This window comes from Monodelphis domestica, chromosome 6 (genome assembly GCF_027887165.1).
Source record: "Monodelphis domestica isolate mMonDom1 chromosome 6, mMonDom1.pri, whole genome shotgun sequence".
NCBI lineage: Eukaryota > Metazoa > Chordata > Mammalia > Didelphimorphia > Didelphidae > Monodelphis > Monodelphis domestica.
This window is the reverse complement of record NC_077232.1, coordinates 137,038,067-137,065,420: the sequence shown is the minus strand read 5'-3', so window position 1 is coordinate 137,065,420 and position 27,354 is coordinate 137,038,067. Positions and strand designations below refer to the sequence as shown.

The window sequence follows — 27,354 nt, the reverse complement described above, 5'->3', positions numbered from 1 at the left end:
CAAGATGCCTGAGCCTGAATCAGCTCAAGGGCAAACTCGCCACCAAACCCGAACAAATAGCTGCCACCATGCCACGATGTAGGAACACTTAGCAAGCTGCCAGCCAGAGTTGCCTCGCCAGGGAAAAAAGGGAGAGAGAGGAAGTGCCATGTCTTATATAGATGGTTTTATGCCACTTTCCTGTGTCTCATCTGTACCAATGATAGCTTAGCTTGACTTAAGAGAGCCCAGGGGTCTGTCTGCTGTTTATGATTTGTCATTTGCTAGCACATGCCTGTGTAATGTGGGTGTGCACATTCCTGGGTGCTAGACCAAGCAAGATGCAGAGAATCTAAAAATCACACTCTGCAGCTGATTTGTGTACACTCAAAATAAGCTATTAAAAGCTGACTTGGGGATAGTCACAAAAGTAAAAGTTAAGAAAAGTAAGAGGATCGTCGAGGGCATTTTGTCACAACTGTCATGGTCAGCCAAATAAAATGTAAGGGGGAAAAGGATTAATTTCAAAAGGGTTGGACTGGATTATTTAAGAGTGTGGTTACCAAAAATTTAATTTATTCCTAAGAGATTTATTTACAATTTATTTACAAAATGTAGAAAGAGTGCAATAAGAAAACCAGAAAGAGGATAAGGTAAGTCTCTCCTGAAGTTAGTTTTTTTCAGAAAATCCAGCAGTTAAGAGTCAGTTTTTCACTCACCACGTGTCAGTTCAAAGGAAGACATTTTAGAAAAGCCTCATCAGGAACAGGGTCTTGGGTCCAGCTTCCACTCCAAAGAATGAAGAATTATCTTCAGTCTCCACTTCCAAATAGTGACGGACTGTCCTTTACAGGAAGTGACATCTCCTTTTAAAGTTACATCTACCAATCACAGTTGAAGCTTTGTTTTAAGACTGCCCAGGGGCAGTTAGTTCAATTCTGTTTAGTCATCCACTATTGCACAGATGAGTCACAGACCTCCCAAATGGGATGTTTACACTTTTGGTGATTAGACTTAAAAATGGGCAGATCTCTATACTCAACTTTTAAGTAGGGTGTTTACACTTTTGGTGATTAAAATCTAAAAATAGGCAGGGGTTACAATTTAATCTTCACAATCATGGAAGAGTTAATTTTAATCTTCAAAAATTCCATAAATCTATATGGGAACTTTTTTGTGGTCTTGAGGTTTTCTTACTATATATATACATCATGATTCATGTTTTTCCTACTTTTCTGCAAGAATTATTCAACACCTTTTAAAGCATACTAGTTCAATAAACATTCATCTCATACTCTATGTTAGGTAGGCACTGTACTAGATATTGGGACTGGAAGGACGAGAAATAGCTCCTGATCTCAAATAACTTAAAACTTTTTATTGGGAAAAACAACTTAAACATAGAAAAATTAGATACAAAATTTAGAAAATAATTTCTGAGAAGGACCAATATGAAAGGTAGCTTAAAAACCAGAATAAAGGCTCCAGAAAGCCCAGAGGGTATTATGGAGTAGAATAGGGACATAGAAAGGACCACCTGTGGGCTTTTCTACCATGGGTGCCTTGAGAGAGCTTACATTAGGCAGGGCAACAGTTCATAAATAATTTAAAAAACTAATAAAAATGCAAAAGACATACAGTATAGGAGAGCATTATTGATATCGTCTCAAAGTTGCTTTGATACCTATGCTTTCATCAATGTGGTTACTGCCTCTATCAGTCCAGATTGAAGCTCACGTTTGATGTCTGAGTGATTTTTTCTGTGTCCTTCCATAAATACTTCACTGGAATTTTATTTAATATGTTTAGGACTTTCCTTCTTTCACATTAATGAACATTTCCTAGATAATAATGGAACTTCTAGGATGTTAATCTTTTATTTACCATCATATGACTATTTTATATCCTTTTTATGTGTACATTTGTCTGATTTTTCATATAATTTCTGTGCCACTTTTATTGGTAATATTTTGCAGCCTAATCATTTCTTCCATTGTCCTTTGGGTAACCCATAATTTTAGTTCTTTAGGCATTGGGAAGAATATTGATATTTTAACATCAAGATGGGTCTTTGTGTCAGGGAGAAGCTTCAGGTCATTGAAAGTACTAAATTTCTGAAACACAATTATGTTCTTTTCCTTTTATTCCCTTTTGGTCCTAGCTTATTGTCCACTCTCAACATCTGTCCTAGTTATACCTGTTGATAGTCCAGTTCTAGGGAAAGTTCATCTAACTACATATTATCTTCTGAACAATAGTAGGATTTCTTCATTTACTTGGTATGAATAGTTAGTCTAGACTATTTTGACTGATTATGAATCTCATTTAGGAGGTAATATAGTTTTGTGGAATTTGATGCAAATAACATTATATTATCTGCAGAAAAATCTATGTGAATGACTTCCCCATCTCTAGAGAATATTTCTTTAATTTGAACTCTGAATTGGATAGTTAGAAACATACCTGTGGAATATTTGTCCTCTCCTTTAAGCCTCGTTTGATATTAATAATCTAAGGACTTTCAAACAAAGTTATCTTTATTATATTTGTAGGGTGGTGATGAATGTCACTTCAGTGAAGTATGGTCAAAATCCCCACCATAGAGAATTCACATATCTTACCTGGGAGTGTCAACATCCTGCTTTTTTCCTGGGTTGACTCACTCACTCCAACCTGCTTTCATGCTAGCAGGTATAAGTTCCTAGACTTAGCTCACTACCACATGCTGACATTCAAACCAAGTCCACAGGGTAATCTTGTTGAGCAGAAATACACTTTCCTACATATTTCTTTCTCTTAAAACCCAATCCAATGAATTTATTTTTTATTTTTTAATTTTATAGTATTATATTTGATCATTTCCATGCATTATTCATTAAAGACAAAGATCATTTTCTTTTCCTCCCTCCCACCCCCCATGGCTGATGCGTGATTCCACTGGGTATCACATGTGTTCTTGATTCGAACCCATTGCCATGTTGTTAATATTTGCATTAGAGTGTTCGTTTAGAGTCTCTCCTCTGTCATGTCCCCTCAACCTCTGTAGTCAGGCAGTTGCATTTCCTCAGTGTTTCTACTCCCACAGTTTGTCCTCTGCTTATGGATAGTGTTTTTTCTCCTAGATCCCTGCAGATTGTTCAGGGACATTACACCGCCACTAATGGAGAAGTCCATTACATTCGATTATACCACAGTGTGTTTGTCTCTGTGTACAATGTTCTCCTGGTTCTGCTCCTCTCACTCTGCATCACTTCCTGGAGGTCGTTCCAGTCTCCATGGAATTCCTCCACTTTATTATTCCTTTTAGCACAACAGTATTCCATCACCAACATATACCACAATTTGTTCAGCCATTCCCCAATTGATGGGCATCCCCTCGTTTTCCAATTTTTGGCCACCACAAAGAGTGCAGCTATGAATATTTTTGTACAGGTCTTTTTGTCCATTATCTCTTTGGGGTACAGACCCAGCAGTGCTATGGCTGGATCAAAGGGTAGACATTCTTTTATCACCCTTTGTGCATAGTTCCAAATTGCCCTCCAGAATGGTTGGATCAGTTCACAACTCCACCAGCAATGAATTAATGTCCCTACTTTGCCACATCCCCTCCAGCATTCATTACTTTCCTTTGCTGTTATGTTAGCCAATCTGGTAGGTGTGAGGTGATACCTCAGAGTTGTTTTGATTTGCATCTCTCTGATTATAAGAGATTTAGAACACTTCTTCATGTGCTTATTAATAGTTTTGATTTCTTTATCTGAGAACTGCCTATCCATGTCCCTTGTCCATTTATCAATTGGGGAATGGCTTGATTTTTTGTACAATTGATTTAGCTCTTTATAAATTTGAGTAATTAGACCTTTGTCAGAGGTTTTTATGAAGATTTCCCCCCAATTTGTTGTTTTCCTTCTGATTTTAGTTACATTGGTTTTGTTTGTACAAAAGCTTTTTAATTTGATGTAGTCAACATTATTTTACATTTTGTGATTCTTTCTATGTCTTGCTTGGTTTTAAAGTCTTTCCCCTCCCAAAGGTCTGACATGTATACTATTCTGTGTTAACCCAATTTATGTATGGTTTCCTTCTTTATGTTTAAGCCATTCACCCATTTTGAATTTATCTTGGTGTAGGGTGTGAGGTGTTGATCCAAACCTAATCTCTCCCACACTGTCTTCCAATTTTCCCAGCAGTTTTTATCGAATAGTGGATTTTTGTCCCAAAACCTGGGATCTTTGGGTTTATCGTATACTGTCTTGCTGAGGTCGCTTGCCCCCAGTCTATTCCACAGATCTTCCTTTCTGTTTCTTAGCCAGTACCAAATTGTTTTGATGACTGCTGCTTTGTAATATAGTTTGAGGTCTGGGACTGCAAGGCCCCGCTCATTTGTGTTTTTTTTTTCATTATTTCCCTGGATATCCTTGATCCTTTGTTCTTCCAAATGAACTTTGTTATGGTTTTTTCTAAATCAGTAAAGAAATTTTAGGAGAGTTCCATGGGTATGGCACTAAATAGATAAATGAGTTTGGGTAGGATGGTCATTTTTATTATATTGGCTCGTCCTATTCATGAGCAGTTAATGTTTTTCCAATTGTTCAAGTCTAGTTTTAGTTGTGTGGCGAGTGTTTTGTAGTTGTGTTCATATAGTTCATGTGTTTGTCTCAGGAGGTAGATTCCTAAGTATTTTATTTTGTCTAAGGTGATTTTGAATGGGATTTCTTTCTAGTTTTTGCTGCTGAGCTGTGTTGGAGATATATAGAAAAGCTGATGACTTATGTGGGTTTATTTTGTATCCTGCAACTTTGCTAAAGTTGTTGATTATTTCAATTAGCTTTTTGGTTGAATCTCTAGGATTCTTTAAGTAGACCATCATGTCATCTGCAAAGAGTGATAACTTGGTCTCCTCCTTGCCTATTTTAATGCCTTCAATTTCTTTTTCTTCTCTAATTGCTACTGCTAGTGTTTCTAGTACAATGTCAAATAATAGAGGTGATAATGGGCATCCTTGTTTCACTCCTGATCTTATTGGGAATGCATCTAGTTTCTCCCCACTGCAGATGATATTAGCTGATGGTTTTAGATATATACTGTTTATTATTTTTAGGAACGACCCTTCTATTCCTATGCTTTCTAGTGTTTTTAATAGGAATGTGTGTTGTATTTTATCAAAGGCTTTTTCTGCGTCTATTGAGATAATCATGTGGTTCTTGTTGGTTTGCTTATTGATGTGGTCAATTATGTGGATGGTTTTCCTAATATTGAACCAGCCCTGCATCCCTGGTATAAATCCTACTTGATCATGGTGGATGACCCTTCTGATCACTTGCTGGAGTCTTATTGCTAGTATCCTATTTAAGATTTTTGCATCTATATTCATTAGGGAGATTGGTCTATAATTTTCTTTCTCTGTTTTTGACCTGCCTGGTTTTGGAATCAGTACCATGTTTGTGTCATAAAAGGAGTTTGGTAGAACTCCCTCTTTGCTTATTATGTCAAATAGTTTGTATAGTATTGGGATTAACTGTTCTCTGAATGTTTGATAGAATTCACTGGTGAATACATCAGGCCCTGGGGATTTTTTCTTAGGGAGTTCTTTGATGGCCTGTTGGATTTCATTTTCTGATATGGGATTATTTAAGAATTCTATTTCTTCTTCTGTTAGTCTAGGCAGTTTGTATTTTTGTATATATTCATCCACATCACTTAAATTGGTGTATTTATTGCCATATAATTGGGCAAAGTAATTTTTAATGATTGCCTTAATTTCCTCTTCATCAGAGGTAATGTCCCCCTTTTCATCTTTGATGCTGTTAATTTGCTTTTCTTCCTTCCTTTTTAAAATTAGATTGACCAGTACTTTGTCTATTTTGGTTGTTTTTTCAAAGTACCAGCTTCTTGTCTTATTTATTAAATCAATAGTTCTATCACTTTCGATTTTATTAATTTCTCCCTTAATTTTTAGGATTTCTAGTTTGGTTTTCTGCTGGGGGTTTTTAATTTGGTCGCTTTTGAGTTTTTTTATTTGCATTTCCAATTGATTGATCTCTGCTCTCCCTAGTTTGTTAATATATGCACTCAGGGATATGAATTTACCTCTGATTACCGCTTTGGCTGTATCCCAAAAGGTTTGAAAGGATGTCTCGCCATTGTCATTTTCCTCGATGACATTATTAATTGTTTCTATGATTTCTTCTCTAACTAAACGATTTTGGAGTATCATATTGTTTAGTTTCCAATTAGTTTTTGACTTGGTTTTCCATGTACCATTACTGATCTTTATTTTTATTGCCTTGTGGTCTGAAAAGGCTGCATTTATTATTTCTGCTTTTCTGCATTTGTGCGCCATGTTTCTGTGACCTAATGTATGGTCAATCTTTGTGAATGTGCCGTGTGGTGCTGAGAAGAAGGTGTATTCCTTTTTATCCCTATTTATTTTTCTCCATATGTCTATTAATTCTAATTTTTCTAAGATTTCATTCACTTCTTTTACCTCTTTCTTATTTATTTTTTGATTTGATTTATCTAAATTTGATAATGGTTGGTTCAAGTCTCCCACTAATATGGTTTTACTGTCTATTTCTTCCTTTAATTCTCCTAGTTTCTCCATTAGAAATTTGGGTGCTATATTATTTGGTGCATACATGTTGATTAGTGATATTTCCTCATTATCTAAAGTCCCTTTTAACAAAATGTAATTACCATCCCTATCCCTTTTGATCAGGTCTATTTTTGCTTTGGCTTTATCAGATATCATGATTGCCACTCCTGCCTTCTTTCTGTCAGTTGAGGCCCAGAAGGTCTTACTCCATCCTTTAATTCTGACCTTGTGGGTGTCTACCCGCCTCATGTGTGTTTCTTGGAGACAACATATGGTAGGGTTTTGGATTCTAATCCATTCTTCTATTCGTCTACGTTTTATGGGTGAGTTCATCCCATTCACGTTCAAAGTTATGACTGTCACTTGTGGACTCCCTGGCATTTTGATATTCTTCCCTAATTCTAACCTTTCTTCTTCAGCTCTACCTTTTATTCCAGTGATTTACTTTAAATCAGTCCCCCTTGTACTTCCCTTTCTACCCCCCTCCCTTCTTATTCTCTCCCTTATTTTCCCCTGTAGTCTTTTTAAAATTTCCCCCCACCCTCTCCCTCCCTTGTACTGCTTCCCTCCCCACCAGTCTGTTTTTTACCCTTCTACTCCCCTATAGGGCGCAAATCTATTCTCTTCCCCAATGGATTGGATTGTTCTTCCCTCTTTGGGTCAGTTTCAAAGTAGGTAAGAGTTGAGTATTTCCTATCTCCAACCTCTTTACCCTTCCAGTGTATTGATGTTCTCCCCCCTCCCGCCATGAGCTTCTTTGTGACATATAAATTTACCCCCATTTGTTTCTTTTCCCATTTCTTTTAGTCATAACCTCTTTTCTTTTTTAACTTTAGTCATGTATATATATATATATATACATACACATGTATATGTATTTATGCATGCATATATCTATAGACCTATTTATGTCTTGTCTTTTCATCCTATACAGTTTGTCACTGTTCCCTCTGAGTGTAGTTCTTCTAGCTGCTTAGGTGATAGCAACAGTTTTTAAAAGTTGCCAATGACCTCTCTTCTTATAGGGATACATATCATTTTAACTTATTGAGTCTCTTAAAAATTTTTGTTGTTGTTGTTGTTTTTCCCCTCTTTTTTAATTACCTTTTGATGATTCTCTTGAGTTCCGTGGTTGGACTTCAGATTTTCTGTTCAGGTCTGGTCTTTCATTTATGAATGCTTGGAACTCTTCTGTTGTGTTAAATGACCATACTTTCCCTGTAAGAATATAGTCAGTTTTGATGGGTATTTTATTCTTGGCTCTAGGCCTAGTTCCCTTGCTTTCCGGAATATCGTATTCCATGCCTTTCGGTCCTTCAGTGTGGATGCAGACAGATGTTATCCTCACCATGTTTCCATGGTATCTGAATGGCTTCTTCTTGGCAGCTTGTAATGCCTGTTCTTTCATCTGATTGTTTTTTAATTTGGCTATAACATTTCTTGGTGTTGTCAGTTGGGGATTAAATACAGGGGGTGATCTGTGGATTCTTTCAATCTCCACTTTCCCCTCTTGTTGTAGGATCTCGGGACAATTTTCCTGGATAATTTCCTCTAGTGTTATGTCCAGGCTTTTTCTTTTGTCGTGGTCTTCTGGTAGTCCAATTATTCTTAAATTGTCTCTTCTTGAACGATTTTCTAAATCATCTATTTTGTGAATGAGATGCTTCACATTTTCCTCAAATTTTTCATTCTTTTTGTTTTGTTTTATAGTGTCCTGCTGCCTTGTGAGGTCACTTGATTCTAGTTGTTTTTCTCTGGTTCTTAAAGATTGGATTTCATCTCTGGCTTTTTGGTCGTCTTTTTCCTTCTGGTCTGATTTTCTTTGAAGATCGTCTTTCATCCTCTTTATCTTGTCTTTCATCTCCTTTGCCTCATCTTTCATCTCCTTTGCCTCATTTTCCAGCTGGATGATTTTGGCTTTCAGGACACTATTTTCTTGTTTTAGTTCAAGTGCCTCTGTTTCCAGATGACTTATCTTAATTTTTAAGTTCTTTTCCCAATCGTCTTCAGCTTCTCTTAGTTGTGTTTTGAGTTCTTCCACAGCCTGTATCCATTTTGCTGGGATTTCTGGTTTATCATTTGCTGATCTCTCCCCCTCTGTTCCATTTGGTGAGTAGTAGCTGTCTATTGTAGTTTCTTTCTTCTGTTTCTGTTGTTTGTTCAAATTCACCCCTTCTTTCCTCCCCGTATTTGTCTGTGCTCTTGTTCCTCTCATTTTTTTGTTTTTTTGGGGACTTCTATCGGTCTCCCCTCTTGGAGCTTTAACAGAGGATCTCTTGGTGTAATCTCTGGGGGAGGGTTGTTGGGGGTTTGAGCTTTCCTGTCCTGTGGAGGCTTTTGATTGGCTTAAAGTCCAGCAGTCAATGAGGATGGATGGGGAGCCTGGGCTTCCCTGTGTTCTGGAGATTTTTGATGGGATTGAGTTCAGCTTAGTATGGCTGGGTTTACTCTGTGTTTTAAACTTCCTGGACAGCTGGAGCAGATATGGAGGATCTCCAAAGCTCTGGCCAGGCTGCCAGGTCTATGCTCCTTCTAGGCTGCCATCTTGATTCCGCCTCTAGGTTTCTGTTTTTTTCAGAAGACCCTGTTCTCTAAGGGGGGAGATGTGTGGCCTCTCTGGGCTCTGAGGGCTCCTGATGGGATTAGGTTCAGCTGGTTCTTTCAGAAGACCCTGCTCTCTAAGGGGGGAAGGGTAGTGGCTTGCCTGGGCTCTGAGGGCTCCTGATGGGATTAGATTCACCTGGTTTGGGCCGGATGACCCCTGATGCAAAAAGCCTCTTCCTCCACAATCTGTGTTGAATGCCTGGAGACTGGCCAGGGTTGTTTTCAAGGTAAGCCCTTCACTGGTCCTGAAGTTTTTGTTCTTTCAGTAGCTCTGAGGGCTCCTGATGGGATTGGGTTCAGCTGGTGCCCTAAAGCTGGGACCTCCCTTGAGACTCAGATGGAAGGACCCAGCCAGGGGGCTACAGGCTTTCCCCTTCTCTCTATGTTTCCCTGCCATCTGTGTTAGGCACCCCGGAGACTGGCTCAGGTTGCTTTCAAGGTGAGTCCTCAGAGCCCTGAGGTTCCCACTGCTGCCGTGGGCTCAGCACTCTGAGTTGGGAGGGATGGGTCCTGGGACCTTCTTTCTGTCTACCCCTTAGATCCAAGTGATCTAGGGTTCTGGCTTTTGGGGTGCGGTACCTTTTGATCCAGGTTCAGGAGGAGGTTTCCCCAGGTCTATCCTGTTGTTCAGCTTGAATTTCGGTGGCCTAGGAGCACTCTGCGATCGTTAAGGAAGGGTTTCCGAGGTCTGAAGTTTCGCTGCTTCTACGCTGCCATCTTGACTGGAAGTCCCAATGAATTTTTAAAGTCACATCATAAACCATTAATAATAATGACACTTTTGGATCTTGGACACAATTATTCACTAAACAAAATTGTTTTTCTACTCCTTTTGGGTAGTAAAATGTTCATTTATAACAGTAGCAGCATGCATATATTTGACATTTAACAGAAATCTCTTCTTTAATGCTAATGCTTTTGTCTTCTCTTTTTTTGTCACTTAATTTGAAAGGGATGGTGTACCTTATACACCTTTCAAGGATTATATGTGATTTTTGACACATGCTTTAGAGGCACTGCTGAAGAACATTCAAGGCTAGATTTTGCCTACCCAAATAAAAAGTAAAAAAAGAAAGAAAGCACATTGAGATATTGTAACCTTTAAAACTTACAGTGAATTGTGTAACTAAAAATAATTATCCAATTATGTTTGCAAAAGGCTTCCTTTCTTACCTTTATCAAGGGCACCCTTGAAGTGAATACACATTATGTTCACAAAGTCTTTGAAGAGAAGGGAAATTAGATGTGAAGGTTAATATTTTCTGTCACCCCTTTATTTGTATAATAACACCCATATATTTTTTCGTCACATTTGGCATTCCCCTCTACCTCCTTCCAATAGTGAGAAGACATCCCTCAACACTTTTTGGGCAAATGTGGTCAGGGAATCTTTTGTGGATGGCTCAATTTGGATCATTTTTGTAGAATTATAGAATTTGAGAGTTGGATGGGACTTCTGTGGTCATTTAGGTCTATCCAGACACAAGGAATCTCTCACTTTAACTAACTTGACAAATGGTTGTCCAGTCTCTGCTTGAAGATTTCCATGGAAGAGGGGAATCTACCACCTTTTGAAGGAAACATTCTACTTTTGAACAACTCTAATGGCCTGCAAACTTTTCCAATATCAAGCCTAAAGTTCTAAATTGGGAATGCAGAAATCTGGCTTGTTGAAACTCTATTGTTTTCTTTGAGTATGTGTGAATAGCCTAAGAAATATTGAGACAGGACAGAAGTGGGGCTAGCAATGATTACTACATACCCAAACCAAAGCACAATTTCCTGAAACTGCAGGCCTCCTCCCTGTTCAAGCTCCTAACACGAACTGGCATCTAGCTCTGTCCACAGGAAGTGAGCGAATTCCAGAGGCTGCTCTCTCCGTTTCTTCCTGTGCCTCACAAGTGCCAATGGTGGCTCAAGCTTGTCTTAGGACAGCCCAGGTGGGCAGTTAGTTATTTCTGATTTGTCATTGACTAGCACATGCCCGTGTAGTGTTGGGTGTGCACAATTTTGGGTGCTAGAACAAGCAAGATGGAGATTTTTAAAATTCACAATAGGGAGTTGGAGATATGACAGTTTTTTTTGTTTGTTTGTTTGGCTCTGACCCTAAAGGGTGCTAGTGTATAGAGAAAAAAGCCAAGCAAAGGAGAGATGGGGATATGCAAAGAGTGAAAGCCTCAAGCTTTCCTATTTCCTGGAGGTTATCTTGCCTCTTATGTCCTTCATTCCCTTGCTTTACTCATTCCCTAATGGACAGTTGGATGGAAAGGAGTTCAGTTATGCTATTCCTAATCCCATTTTTCCTTTGTGGCAAGAAAGTATGGCTATTTTTAAAACTGCTTTTTCTGTTCGTTTATAGTATTTAATGTTTTTTTTCTCCATTTATGCCTCTTAAAATCGAGGTGGTCATTAGAATCTGTGCCAATTCTCTGAATTTTAATGTTTACAGTGAGATTGGGGTTGGAGGAGGAGCAAAACTCTGTTTTGAGAGATAGATTTAAAGTATTAAGGTTTCTCGTGGTAAAATCCAAATGAACATCGCAGGGTGTTTAAGATGCCAAATGTTGAGAGTTGACAATTTATTTGGTAGGGCAAGAGAGCAATCTTTGGGAACAAATCTACCTGGCCCAGGTGGGTTAAATAGGGAGGATGTCTGTTTCCTTTTTGCCCTGAAAATCCCTTTTGGGTTTGAAAGGAGAGATCCCATTTCTGAAAGGGAGAGGGCAGTAATGAAAACTCAAATCCTCAAAAGGCTAAGTAGCAGACTGAGTTCTGTGAACATGCCCACTTGGTCTCTGCTTCTGTGGATGAATGACAGCTCATTTGGCCACACCTGGCAGAATCACTTGGTTAGCAGTATTGTGTCTGTGTGTGCCTATATGTGTGTATGTGTGCATACATGTCTATCTAACTTATATGTTTATCTACATGTATGTAAATATTAACCCCAATAGAATGTGAGCTCTTTCAGGGCAAAGTCTATTTTTTTTCATCTTTTTTTGTCTTCAGCACTTAGCATAGTGCCGGGCACAAACAGAATTTAATAAAGGCTGTTAATTTATCTACTTTTTAGAGGACCTGGGTTTGAATCTTTTCTCTTCCATTTCTTGGCAAATCATACTTCAGTTTCCACACCTGCAAAATGAAACCACTTATATCAGTGGTTCTCAACCTTTCTAATGCCGTGACCCCTCAATACAGGTCCTCATGTTGCGGTGACCCCAAACCAAAAAATTATTTTGGTGGCTACTTCAAAATTGTAATTTTGCTACAGCTATGATTTGGAATGTAAATACCTGATATGCATTATGTATTCTCATTGCTACAAATTGAGAGGTTGAGAACCGCTGACTTATATTGACACACAGTTTTCAGAATATTAAAAACCATATCACTGGGCTCAGATGGAGCCCATAGCCTTGAGAAGCTTTAAGGTTCTTTCTCCCTCTAAATCTCATGATCTAGTTCATGCCGACAGACAATATTAATTTAAAAGATCAAATACAACTTGTTGAATTGCCTCAGAATATTAAAGCTCTGTTTTTTGTTCTGTTTTGTTTTAGGTCTTGGTAGCTGATGAAGGTAGCATGGGGGGCAGCTGTTCACAGAAGCTGGCATCAGCCAAATACCTTCGTCTTTTGTTGCTGATCTTAATTCCGTGTATCTGTGCTCTCATCCTCCTATTGGTGATTCTGCTTACTTTTGTAGGTGAGTATTATGAATGTCAAAGACAAATACATGCACCAAGCTAAGTTAGAAAAATTCTGCAAGAGATTTCATTTCTTAGCCTTATTGAAAACTTTGTTCATTGTGCTCCTGTATACTTTTTTTTTGTCTGAGTAAAGTCAATCTTCTTGCCATATCTTGTAACTGACTTGCTTTGAATTTATGTACAGCATCCTTCCATCTAAAATGCTCTTCCCCCTTCTTTTAGAGGTACCATATTGAAATGGAAAAAATACTGAATGGGTTATCAGACTCCAAGGAGCATAAATTTAGAGCTAGAAAGGAACTTAGGAGCTCTTAAAGACTAGGGTTCTTGCCCTCATTTGCTGGATGACCACAGTCCAGGCATTTCACTTGCAAAATGAGGCTGCTTGGACTATTTGAGTTCTAAGTGCTTTCTGAATGCCAGCTGCCTAGCCATTCTATATCTTTGCCTGCTTTCCCTCTTCTCCTTCAAAGACTAGATCAAAACTCCATTTCACCCAGAAAATTTTCTCTCATTCATGACATTTTTATTACATGTCCCTCACTTCACAGAAGTCATTCAGTGTCTACCATCTTTATTTGATAAGTTAGTTTTGAAATGGTCTGTCACTTCACTTATGTGGTGTATCTATTCACCTGTATTACAAACTTGAAGACAATAGCCATGCCTTCTTTTTTTCATTTCCCGAAGGTCATAATAGTTATAACAGTTCAAATAGATGCTGATTTATTGTATTTGAATAAAAAAACAACAACATAATCTCTTGAACTTGACAGAAAAATTATAGAAGCCTAGATCTTAATTTTCATTTATATGTTTATAGGAGCATTTGGTAGTTTCTAAATGGAAACATTGAAATTGAAAATGAATTTTTCTCTTAAATATTTATATTAGAGTTAATTTTTAATTGAGATAGAGGAAATTAAAGAAAATAATCTGGATGCTTTTTAATATCCATGTGCATGTTTTTATTAGATTTTCTACTGAAAAATGTAATGATAGTGTAGAAAATATTAGTTAACACCTAGCATGTAAGTCTACTACCTACATTCATATGTCAAATATATCAAAAGTACATTTGTTTATATTCAGTTCAATTTTCTTTAGACTATGATGTTAGTATAAGATAGAACAATTTCCCCCAAATACATTTTGCTTTGAATTTATTTGTTTGAAAATTCTGAACATTTTTGTTTTACCTTTAATCTTAATGGGAAAGCCTCTAAATTTTCTTCATCATATATTATGTTGGCTCTTGATTTTTGGTAGATATTGCTTACTATATATATATATATATTAAGGAAAGGCTTATTTTTATGCTTTCTAGGTTGCTATTTTAAAAGTAGAAATTATTGTTAGATTTTGTCCAGAGAGTTTAAAACATCTATTATTAAAATAACATGGATTAAATTCTTTTATTAATATGATTTAGTCTTCTAGTTTTCCATTTATTGAGTCAAGTATGAATTCCTGATATTTCCAATATGTTGTATCTTCTTTTTTATGTTTTACATAATTTATTTTTGCTTAAATGTTTAATAATAATATTGGTGTACATCAAGGATTCTTAATCTTGGGTATTTAGACCCTCAAGAGGCCTAGAGACAAATTACAAGAGGCCCATGAACTTGAGTGGGAAAATCACATCTAATTTTTACTAATTTTAAACAGAAATTTTGCATTTCTTTCAATTACTTAAACATGTTACTTGGGAAAGAGTGTATAGGTTTTACCAGACTACCAAAACAGAAAAAAATTTATAGGAGTTGAATTTTCTTTCTTTTGTTTCTTCCTTGTTTAGTTTTTAAAAGTGTGTTGTTGTTTTTTTTTTGCATTGTAGAATGGGTTTTTTAAGTATCCCTTCTTTTCTCATTTTTTCTTTCCTTTTTAAAAACCCTTACCTTTTGCTTTAGATTTGATAATAAATATTAGTTCCAAGGCAGAAGAACAGTTAAGATGAAGACTTAAATGACTTGCTCTTGGTCACATAGGTAGGAAGTGTCTGAGATCATCTTTGAACCCAGGACTGGCTTTCTATTCACTGAATCATCTCGTTTTCCCTTTTTTCCTTTTTCTGCTAAGTTTATGTAATACTGTAGCTAATTGTTCTTGGAATATTTGTTATAATTCACGTGTATGTTCATTATAATACACTTATCTCCTCCTGGGAATTTTAAAATTTGGGCATTCATTTATGACTTGTTCTTTCTTTTTTATAACCATTCATTTTATCTAAGTTATCAGTTTTGTTGGCATATACTTAGACAAAATAATTTCTCATGGAATTTTAATTATTTTGAGTTATCTTTAACTTGTTGATAAAAAAACAAGTTGGTCTTTTCTCTCTTTTTAATCATACTAGCTAACTATGCTTTTTGATTACAAATTCATTTTCTAGATTTTCCCTTTAAGTAAAGAAATGGTCTGTGTTTGCCATTATAGTCTCTTTATTAAAAAGGAAGCCTTGCTATTGCCTCTCCCACTTGATTTCTCCCCTTCCATATATCAGAGAAAGAAGAGACACTTGTAGACTGACAGCATAGGGCATCCTTATTTCTCAATATGAGCTTCCCAATGCAACAATCACAAGTTCTAATTTCTCTCAAATAAGAGAGAAACATTCCACCTCCTAGACAACTTTCTAGTTGCTAGTTGAACAAGATGCCACTTGAATTTAAATGTTTCCCCTAGTAACTCCCTGGCAGACTGGAGCTTCTAGTTTGCCTCCTATAGATTTTAGAATTACAGAAATCTCAGTTTATTCTCGAATTAGTTTTGGTTGAACTCTGAAAGAGGCCCTTGTAACTCTATTTTCCATAATATTTTAGAACCATTGACTTAAAGTGATTTTAAAGCAGAGATTACATGGGGTTTCATAACTTTAAAAAAAAGTATCTTTTTACATAGTCAAATCATTCACAATCTATCTGTTTTTAGATTACTTCCAAAAATGCTCTCTGGCTTTTGTAGCATTACTGAGATATGATCCTGAAAATACAGTTATTTTTTTCCCACTGACAACAAATATTTATTCATTCATTTATTTGTTTGTTTTTTTCTTGAAGGTGAGACTTTATTATTTTTAAATAAATTTTTTTATTTAATTAATTAATTTGGGAATATTTTTCCATGGTTACATGATTCATCGAAAATACAGTTATATTAAACTTCCTAATATACCAAACTAAGCACTTTTTTTTTTTTTGCTTAAAAGTTTCCAAAAGCTCCATGTTACTCAGTGGATCTAAAGGCCAACTTCTTCACTCTGATATTCAAAGTCCTAAATAACCTGTTTTTATCCTACTTCTACAATCTTACTCTTATGCTGGCAGTGCCATTACCTGGAAGGTTTTGGGCAAGACAGTTAAGTGCCTTTGGTTTCAGTTTCTGCATTTGTAAATAAAGTTGAATTAGGTGACATCTGTAGGCTCTTCCAGATCCATTCACTTAACATGAGGACAACATTCTGATATAAATGCTTCCTATTTAATCTTGACCTTTCCCAATGGTCAGTGCAGAGATCCCAGTGTTTTATGTTAATTTATTTTAAATTTAATGTTAAATTTATCTTAAATTAAAAAATAAAATTGTTAGCTTAACATTTCTCTACTTACTTTGAAAATAAAGGAATACTAATTTGTGCTAATTTTTAGTAAAGTTTATAGAAAGAACAGAAACATGTATAGATGTGAAAAGCCTATCTGTGATGAGAAAAACAAGAGAAAGTGAGAGAATGAGTTAAGTCTAGAGTTGTTGGGATATAGGTTCCTTTCCTCCTTCCCTGTTCCTTTATAGCAAACAATTACCAGAATGCAAGAAAAGTCAGAAACAAAACCCATGATCAGAAATGCATACAGTAAAAAAGCACAATTTAAAGAGAACAGGATATTGGGCTAAGTGATGCCAGAATATCAGGCAGAGATGAGACAGCGAAAAGAAAGGAAATGGAAAGAAGATAAATTTGCCTAGGTCCAAGTAGCAGCAATACTCAGGAAAAAAAAATGTGTCCAGGTGAATGACTCCTTAAGTGGGTCTGAAAACCAGGTGAAGTTTCAGTTACTGGTGATTATATTTATTTTAGGGTAGTAGGTATTTCCACCTGCTCTTTGGAGCTTTTGGTCCACACTGTTTTCCCCTCCCATACTCCAATGTTAGACTCCAAAGTTCTGGGGTTTCCCTTGGCTAGTGTGGCATCTATCTCCCATGATCCTTTAATCTCTTTCTAAATCTGGGGAAAACTAGAATATGAGTAGGGAGCTCCCTTGCCCCTAAGGGGTTAGATTCATATGTATATATGCCCATGCTCATTTATAAGATCATATATATGTCCTTTCAAGGTAGAAAATAATGTATATTCCCAGAAATACAGGGGAAGTTCATATCTATATTTGCACATTTGTGGAAGCATTTTTATTTTTCTTCTATTTCTTGAGGTATAGAATATTTCATTGGGCCATCCTGGGGAGATTTTATAAATAAAAATTTAGAGTCACAATGTGATTCAGGAATTGAAAGTCAGAAATGAGTAATTGAGTTCTTGCCCCAATTGTTCCTCTGATCTGCAGTGGGAAATCTTTGTAACTTGTGAATTTATTATTAGTGGAGATAATTATGCTAAATAGCAATATAATTGGCTAAGAGGGTTTATTGTGTCTCCATAAGCCCTAAACTTAGACCTGAGGAGTGATTTAGAACTGGGAAGCACTAAATTCATTTAATAGGTCTGCAATTAAATACTTTATCATATATCATTAAGTCCTTTGGAGTAGTAGCTATTTTAAAATTTTTCAAATCATGTACTTGCTTGTTACTGTAGAACAATTTCCATCTCATGCAGCCCATTGCATTCATAGTTACTTGAAGAATCATGTAACATAAATATAAATTTATTTTAGGATGGGTTGAAATATTCCTCTTGCTAATCCTCAAGGATTTGATCTTTATTTGGGGGGAGGGATGGGGGAATCCCCAACGAATCAAACATTCCAAAATAAAATAATATCTTGGGTGCTCTATAGTTATTATGCTCATTTTAATGTCATGGCAGGAAAATTAAATAAGTTCAAGAAGAAGAGGGTACTCTAAAAAACCCATTGAAGAATGTGCAAATTTGAATACATTTTAGAAATGTTAATTGGTTTTATCATCTTAATTTTAGCTTCATTTTAATGCAGGGTTGCTTGTATTCTAAAAAACCTTTAAATTATTCTGAATTCTAGAATTGGAACATGGTAGGGAAATAGTTTTGATAAGAATGGTATTTTAAAAGTTAAATAACCTGTTGGCATTACAGTGATCTCAAACTAAGTGTTAAGGTTACTCCTGGAGAGTAGGGAATTAGGCTCTTTTAGAAGTTACATTACTTTTGTGGGCTATCAATATCTTCTTTTACTATAAGGAATTAATAAATTTAGTCAAATGTAAGTAAAATTCAAACATTTATTAAGTGACTTCTCTGGGCCAAGCACTATGCTAAGGGCTTTATAAGTATTATTTCACTTCATCTTCACAACAACCCTGGGGAGTTAGGTGATATTTTTATTCCCATTTTACAGTCAAAGGAACTAAGGCAGAGACAGAGCCTTGCTTATGTTCATATAGCTAGGTAGCAGTTTAGGCTGGATTTGTACTAGGTTTTCCTGATTCTAGGCTGATTACTCTACCCACTAGACCACATCACTGCTTAATTGTTCCAAAGAATTCTGTTTATTTTCAATACTAACTTTTAAACTAGAAGTTTCTGGTACTATTGAAACATTTCAGAATTAAAAGGTATTATTCATATTTAAATTTTGTAATCACCTCATCTTAAACTATGGAACTATTATAACATTGATTTGTAATTTCCCTTTGTTGGAAGGATTTTTATTTCTTACCTCATTGTAGCATTTGAATTGCAAGCCTTTTAATATGAAAAGTTTTTGTTTAGTTACATCATAGGAACATTTTTGATTAATAGATAACAATTTTATAAAAAATATTCTAGTCACTAAACCTAAATTTAAATATATCACATTCAACAAAAACACTATTAACACTTGTAATGAAATTTCAGCAAACATCGTTTTAAATAAGGCATTTATTTTTGTGATCTGATTAAAAATAACATAGGCAATTCATTTATCTGATTGGAGTATTTTTCCTACCAGATAGAAATTTATAGTAGTGCCTGCCACTGTGAGGAAGTCACATCCTAACTTTTTAAATAACTAAATCACATTTGTATTTCATTGCACATCTTTGGAAATTGTTTTATCCAGTACCTGACTTTTAAAAAATGTGTTGGATTAGTAGTTGGAGACCGAGTCAAAGACTAGTTTTTTTTAAACAAGAAATTAAAGCTAGGGGATAAGAGGGTTTTTTGTTAACTAGACATGACTATTCATTAAAAAGACAACTTCCCTTACCAATTTCCTTTTTTACAAATAATGTTCCTAGTATTTTATAAATACAAAATATAGTACTTTTCTGCATGAAATAGTGACAAAGCTTTGAGAATCTGGCTGCTAGCCAAAGTAATTAGAAACTTTTTTTTTCCTACTAGTAGTATGGTCTTGTTTAATTATTACCCAAAATACTTTTGACTTGTTTTTCACGATTTAAAAAAGAGAGTGTTAAAAAGTGGGGATAGTAAAAGAATAAGCACTCTGCCTTTGTGCTAATATTGCACAGCATGGATACAGTTCATGGAGGAGAGGGTGTTTTATTCTTTTCTTGTGTTCTAATTTTGATGCTTTTATGAAAGCTATGATGAAAGACCAACTGTGAATAGTTGGTTAAAAAACAAACTGTTTATTGAATTCAAGTTGTAAAAGCAGGTTTTAAAAGCCTCTTACCTGCTTAAGCACAGAGCTGAAGCACACAGTAGATGGTAAATAAATGGTTGTTCAATGAATGAATAAAGAATGTTTCTTTCAATTCAAGTGATTACTATTTACAAAGTCCTATGCAAGGCAGGGTAGATTGAACTGTAGGCATGGAGTCAGAAGGTCTGCATGGGAATCCTACTTATTGTCTGACTGGACAGTTTACTTGATTTTTCTGATCCTGTTTCCTCATCTGGAAAAATCAAATATTCATAAAAGATCTGTGATCCTGTTGATTTGAAATTTTCCTTCTACTGATGAAAATCCCAACTTATCTGTGCCTGCCCATTCCCAAAGTCGGGACTGAAAACTGCTAACACCTGAAAGAAACTTAGGATCTTTTGGTGGTATAAACTGACCATTTTACAGGGGTTTATGACACATTCTAGGAGAACTAGCATCTCTAGGGAGAGGGCTTGTGAACACTTTTCAGGGCTCCTCATCCCTTCGTGCCCACTTTTTACCCAACACTCACCTGTAGTTCCAAGAAGCTGTCCATTGAGCAGCAGTCACACCCTAGTAAAACTGTCTCAGCAGAGGGGCTAAACCAGGTTGAAGGTAATCAATAAGCTTCAGAACCATTGGTGAGTTAATGGAATATCTCTTCCAAGCATGTGAAGACTTCTCCAGTGGAATAGGCAGACGAGAACAATTTGCTCCAGTGGTTAGAGTTCAGCCAGACATCAGCGATGTCCAGGTCATCTACTGCATCCTGGGGCATCACCAGTCATCCTAACTCTGAAAGAGAGAACATGGGACTGACTTTGTGCAACTCTGTCTCAATGAAATCCAATTCATTTGCAAGTCAAGACATCATCCTGTGATGTCATTAGTCTTTTTCTAAAAATGAAGAAAGAACAACAGAGTGGCCATTGAAATCTTGAGTGGTACTTAGTTGCAACTGACACTACTAGAGAGTGATTTTGTATTTCTGCTTGTGACTATATCTTTCATGTCTTTGCAGCCTAGTTCTGGTTCTGATCCCTTTCTCTGGATCATCTCTTTAGATACTCTTGGTTCTCTGGCTCCACACTAAAAAAATTCTGGGTTTGATGGCCTCTAGACTTTGTCTTTATTTGATTAAATGATACTTTTGAGGGCTTTGATGCTCAACTCAGGTCTTCAACAAAAGAAATTCCTTTATGAATGTCTCAATGAAGAATGTAGCCTGATGAGTAGATGTGTTTGCTAAAAGTTCTGATAGAGATGAATATTTATTTATATTAAGTACTTCATAACACTTATTATATAAAACATAGGAAATATTTTATCTAAAATTTTTTTTCCTAAAAAATTTTTAAAATTAGGAAGTATAAAGAAGAGTGTATGAAACAAATGTGGAAGAAATAAAATTCAGCAAAAGTATTTGTCATTGCAGCAGTCAGAATATTTAACCCATAAATAAAATGAAGTCATTTCTCTGAGTATAATGTCATTTATTAATAGGGGTTGTATTTGAGGGGTGGATCATTTGTAACAGAGGGGTTCAGTATTTCAATATAGAGAGGGGGAAAGAGAGTGGAGACTCCCCTTCTCAAACCAGGGTTCAGGGGAGATAGCAGATGTAATGAGTTGTCTCAAAGAGAGGAGAGGGGCTTTGAAGTTAAGGCTGCTCTCCCAGATTCACTTTTGTCCCTCTTGTCCCTCCTTCACTACTCGAGACCAAAGGGTCTCCCCTTTATCTGTTCACTCACACTTGTTCACAGCTTGGGGAACAGATAACTTTTTGATGTTAACTTAACTCAATCAGGATAATATAAAGGAAAACCATCAAGGAAAGAATGGGAGAGGAAAGTGGGGAAAAGGGGTCCTTGTCTCTATCTAAAACCCCTTTTCCTCCCTCCTTGAGTTTGGGGGGCAGAACTCAGGCTTTGGCAGCCTGAGCCCCCTGGGAGAAATTCAGGTTGACTCACCCTGGGTTTGGCCCCTTGGTCACAGTTCAGACTCAGGGCAACAGGAGCTGAAGTAAAGTTGGACAGAGATTTAAAATGTCTTTCTCAGGTTTCCTCTTCAATAGTCTTTTCAACTGGGAAATGTTGTGGGAAAGATTTCTAGTCACCAGTAGGAAAGGTGGATAACCCTCAGAAGAAAGTCTTTTTCCACCTTCTCTCTTTGGATTCTCAAGACTGAGAGACCAACTCCTCCATCAGCCAGAGTCTTCTCCTCAAGATTGCAAATCCTTGGGGCCCCTCCCCGCATCGAGGTGATCAGTTTCACACACTCTTCAGCCTGGCACTTTTTTCTTCAGTGCTGGCCTCTGTCACAGAGTACTCAATCTATTACTATCAATGGCTTGCCACCATTTTTGCCAGAGACCTAGAGTAGTATATACCTAGATTTATTTTCCTTCTGATTGGCCTGACAGTACATCATTTTAAACCTTCTTTAGCAGTCTCAACTCTTAGATATTTTAATGAGGAGTCTTAGAGTTCTCACTTCTCCCCCATTATTTCATTGTTGAGAGAGGAAGTGCTACTTCTCAGACAAATCCCTGCAGGTAGGAAAAATGGCTGCTCTGCACTTCTCTGGCACTTAAGAAATAGAAGGTTATCTGGTTTGTGAAACCCATCTTCCTCTAGCAAACTTTGGTTAGAAGAACATAAACTACCTCAATCAGGTTTTCACTGGCTAAAATTAATTAAATAAAATAAGTATATTATGATATTATATTTATGTATGATGTTATACATAAATATGATATAATATTATTACACATAATATAATAAATAATAAAAATATAACAAACACAACAAATAAATGAATAAAGACCAGGCCACCGCAAATCTTGATGAGGGGAATAGCGGGAACAAAATAGGGCATGTGTTGGGGAAGGCCTTGCTTGGGCTGGTTTTTATTTATAGGATAAACAAAAAGTAAAGGTCCCTGGGGTGGTGGGGAAAGATAAGGGAACCTTCACCAGGTAGGTGGTCCCCTGAGCTGAGCCCAGAAGGAAGACAAAATTTCAGAGACAGGAACTATATTAAATTGATCTCCAGTTGCCCTTCTTTATGCAAAAAAGTTTCATGTATTTAGGCCACTTCTAGATACATTTCAGATCATTTGAAAACAAAACAGAAGTTAATATAGTCCCTTTGCTGTACATGTCACATTTAAATATTCAGGGAAATTTGGGGATTTTGTTAACTAACTTTTCATTGTGACTGGCCAGAGTTTTATTTAGAATCCTATACCATATGAATCTGTTGACCTTCACTAGCTGGAAGCAGCTGCTTTTCTATTTTGATTTCTAGATAATGTTTTGCAAACGTCAAACATACATAGTAACATTTTTTCCACAGACCAATATTACACTTTTTATTTTAGTTTCCTTTATTTTTAAAGTTATGTGAGATTGTTTAGCCAAGTGATGTCCAATTAGAAGCATTGCATGTATGCATTTTTAGAATAAAATTCCACTGGGGAGCTGCAATAGATGGATCAATATTACATTAATTTATTTTTAGTGGCTTATTGAACTGCAGAATACTAGATTCTAAAAACAAAGTCTGTTTTCAATTTTTAAAGCTTCTGAATAAAATTTATATTGAACTAAAAACTTTATAAAGTACTTCTTTCTAAAGATCAAACTAGTATAAGGCTTAAGAATAATTGAAATATTTTAGAGGAACAGGCTATTTTTGTTTTTATTTGATTGATGCCTTGAGAAAATCTGACCTATTTGACAGTCAATAGCATCTCTTAGGTCAAAAATTGAGAATCTAATTTTTAAATTTTAGTTAGCACCTTAGTTGGAATTTGTATTATTCTTGGCAGGTTATAATTTTATTTTTTATATTTTATACAAATGCTGTTATCTTATACATTCCATTGCTGTGATCCATTGAATTGTGGAATCTCAGTTTTGGAAGGGATCTTGGACTATATTAATTTAATGTTTACTTGAATCTGAATCCTCTAGACAACATACCTGGGAAGTGGTCATCTCATTTTTGTTTGAAGACTTCAAAAGCATTGGGACCCTCGTCTTCCTAAGGCTTTTTCTATTTTGGGGTAGCATCAATTTAAGGTATCTTTCCTCTTCAACACCCCTCTTTACTTGCCCAATTCTTTCTTTCGGAGTCTAATCAGAATAGGTCTATTGTATCTTCAACCTGACTCTGAAGTCTTTCAAGTACATAAAGATAACTATTATATATGTACCTTCTAAGTATATTTTTGAGGCTAAACTTTTTATATTTCTTCCACCAGTTCTCAAATGGCTTCAACTCAAAAGGTCTTCCATTGTCTTGGTTGTCTTCCTCTAGATATCTTCAAGTTCTTCATTATGTCTTTTAAAATGTGGCATTCAAAAAAAGGTGGCATTCAGAACTGGGCACAATGCTCTAGGCATGGTTTGACCAGGGTAGAGTACAACAGGGTCAGGGTTACTATGTTTTGTTTTGTTTTTAACTGCAGTATAATATTAATTACTTTAGTTTTCTTGGCTACCATACCACATTGTTGGCTCATTTAAAGCTTGTAGTCTACTAATCCACAGATAATTTTCACATGACCTGTTAGTTGCCATGCTTCCTCAGACTTGTTCTTGTATAGTATATTTTTTTAAACCAAGTACAGGAGTTTACATTTGGTCATCTTTTTTTTTTCCTTTTAAAAATCCTTACCTTCCGTCTTGGAATCAATACTGTGTATTGGTTCCAGGGAAGAAGAGTGGTAAGGGCTAGGCAATGGGGGTTAAGTGACTTGCACAGGGTCACACAGCTAGGAAATGTCTGAGGTCGTATATGAACCCATGAGCTCCCATCTCTGGGCTGGTTCTCCATCCACTGAGCCACCCAGCTGCCCTTGGTCATCTTTTATCTCACATTTGGCCAATTTTCTGTTAAGATCTTTTGCATCATGACATTGCTAACCACTATATTAGCTATCCCTCCTACTTAGCTTTCCAGGAATTCATATGAAAATCCCCTAGTTGTTAATCAGAAAGCAAAGAGCCAAGGAGAAATCTCTGGAGAACTCCTTCCATGGTAATGTTGAACCATTAATGTTCATCCTCAGACTCCTATTGTCCTGAGTAGTGGGCACCTCTCATGTTCTACTACATTTTTTTCTGTTTACTTTTTTCTTTCATTTCTGGTTCTTCATGACCCCATTTGGGGTTTTCTTGATAAAGATATTGAAGTTTTTAGTTTTTAGTTTTTAAAGATATTGAAGAATTTCCTTCTCTAGCTCATTTTATAGATGAGGAAACTGAGGCAAACCGGGTGAAGTGATTTGCCCATGATCATACAACTCTTAAATTAACTCCTCTGCCCATTTTTAGGTTTAATCACCAAAAGTGTACACATCCCATTTAATCTTTAAGTGGAGGAGGTCTGTGACCCACGTGTGTGATAGTGGGAGACAAATCAGAATCGACTGAATGCTCCCTCTTCAGTCCTAAGCAAAGCTTTAGCTGTAATTGGTCCACATAAAGTAGAGGAAGACACAGGAAGTGACACAAAGAAACCTCTTTAAAAGGAGCTGTTACTTCCTGTGAGGGGACTTCTTCATTCTTTGGGGGCTTCTCTCATTCTTTGGAGTTTCAAATTTGAGTTGGAAGCTGATGAAGAATCTGTTGACTGGACCTGAAACCTTGAACTTGGTGTGACTGTTCTTAAATCTCTCCCTTTGGACTGACACATGGTGAGTGAAAGGAGCTGCCTCCTTTCCTGGATTTTCTGAAGGGACTAGCCTCAGCAGAGGCCTACCCTCTTGAGAGAGACTTCCTGCATCCCCAGGTCCTCAGCTCAGGGCCGGACCCTGCCTGTGTTGAGCCAGGGGCCAGAGCAAAATACTTAGTGTGCAGGCTAGATATCTTACCCTATCTATCCTCTCTCTGATTTTCTTATTTTCACTCTTTCCATATTTTATAAATAAATTGTTAAAATAAATCTCTTTGGAATTCTACTAAATTCCTGGTGACCCTACTCTTAAATAATCCAATCCAACCTTTTATATAAAACCCCTTGCATTTCTACCCCTTTCAGAGGAAAATTAAAGTAAAAAAATAGCAATTAAGTTTAGCATTAAAGTTACATATCATAAGTAGTGTGGAAGGTCAATGTTGCATTTAAATGTAGCTTTATGTGTCTAGAGTGTGAATTATGTTGTGATAGTATACGAAATGAAAACCTCCTCCATCAGCATCTTCTCCTGACCTTGAAGATAAATAACATTTCATAAGCAAGTTTATTTCTTTACATTCTTATTATCTATAAATATATTTATTTGCTATTTACAAAGTACATTTTTGTATTTAAAAGCATATAAAACAAAAAATTCATGTAGTTTTGGGGGGCCAGATTGGATTAATTGAATTTCCATTTATTTTAATGGGAAAATTCAATTTGACCCATGATCAAATTGAGTTATGAGCTTGGCCATGGAACTAATGAAACTTGTTTGTCAAGGCTCCTTTGTATAGAGGCGCTTTCCCTTAGTCCAGTCTTTTTTTTTTTTTAATAAACCCTTACCTTCTGTCTTACAGTCAATACTATGTATTGGCTCCAAGGCAGAAGAGTGGTAAGGGCTAGGCAATGGGGGTCAGGTGACTTGCCCAGGGTCACACAGCTGGGAAGTGTCTGAGGCCAGATTTGAACCCAGGACCTCCTGTCTCTAGACCTGGCTCTCAATCCACTGAGCTACCCAACTGTCCCCTAGTCCAGTCTTTTTTGACACCACCTCTCCTCCTCAATTACTATGGGCATTTCTTCTTGTTGAGGTGTTTTTGACATGTCACTGAAGATAACTCTTTTTTGAAAATAGAGGAAATAGTTTCATCTGTGGCTAGGAGTGTTCCTTTTGAAACAACACCAGCTCCATGCTAGTAGCTTAGGCAAAGACCTGTCCTTACCCTGACCGGTCTACACACTTGATGAGGACTCTCTCCTTTTCATTTGCAAATGTCTAATTCCCCAAATTGATGGGATTACAATTTTGGAATTAGACTCTTGAAGGGTTTGTTGCCTGTAGCTTGAAACAGGGTTGCAAGGCTATTGCCTCCAAAGAAGCTTCCCTGGGGAATTTGGGCACAAGCAGTAATGTTTTTTGAGATGATCTACTATAACAGAAGAGTGGAGAAAATAGTAATAGAGGTATTCTGAGAGACTAGAAGTTAGGACCAAGAAGAGGGAAAATCTGTGCACATTAAACAAGTCATTTGGGGAAGAGAAAGTGTCCTCAGTGCTCTCGGACTTTGTTTTTACATCTGATGACAGTAATTCAATTATTTGCAACCACTTCTAGGGCCAGAGGTCAGCTGGTAAGAAAATCATGTCTTTCTTTCTAAATCTCTTGCTAGCAAAACTCTGATTGCCCTATCTTCCCTCAAGCCTAGTTTCAGTTCTGAGCATGGCTCATTCTGGGCTTTTGTATTCATGGCACCATTCTTAAAGGACCACATCACATTTTCACATGGACCATTTTGCCCCTTCTGTTCCATATTCTGTGTGTGTCTTAAAATTTCAAGTTGATTGGTAATATCCTCGGGTATGCACAATAATCTCTTTCAGGATTGTGTAAGCACATTTTTAAGAATTGTTCTCTGGAGGGAAAATGTGCTTGAAACCACTTGGGATTAATCTGCATTTATAATT

At 36.5% G+C, this 27,354-nt stretch overlaps 1 protein-coding gene across 1 annotated transcript in view; it reads left to right on the top strand.

Annotated features, from left to right (window-relative positions):
• CORIN (corin, serine peptidase) overlaps positions 1-27,354 on the top strand; it is a 222,714-nt gene that overhangs the window by 32,620 nt on the left and 162,740 nt on the right. Inside the window, exon 2 of the mRNA XM_007496484.3 lies at positions 12,742-12,886. Coding sequence (XP_007496546.1) covers positions 12,742-12,886 — 145 coding nt within the window. The remainder of the gene's footprint in view (positions 1-12,741; positions 12,887-27,354) is intronic.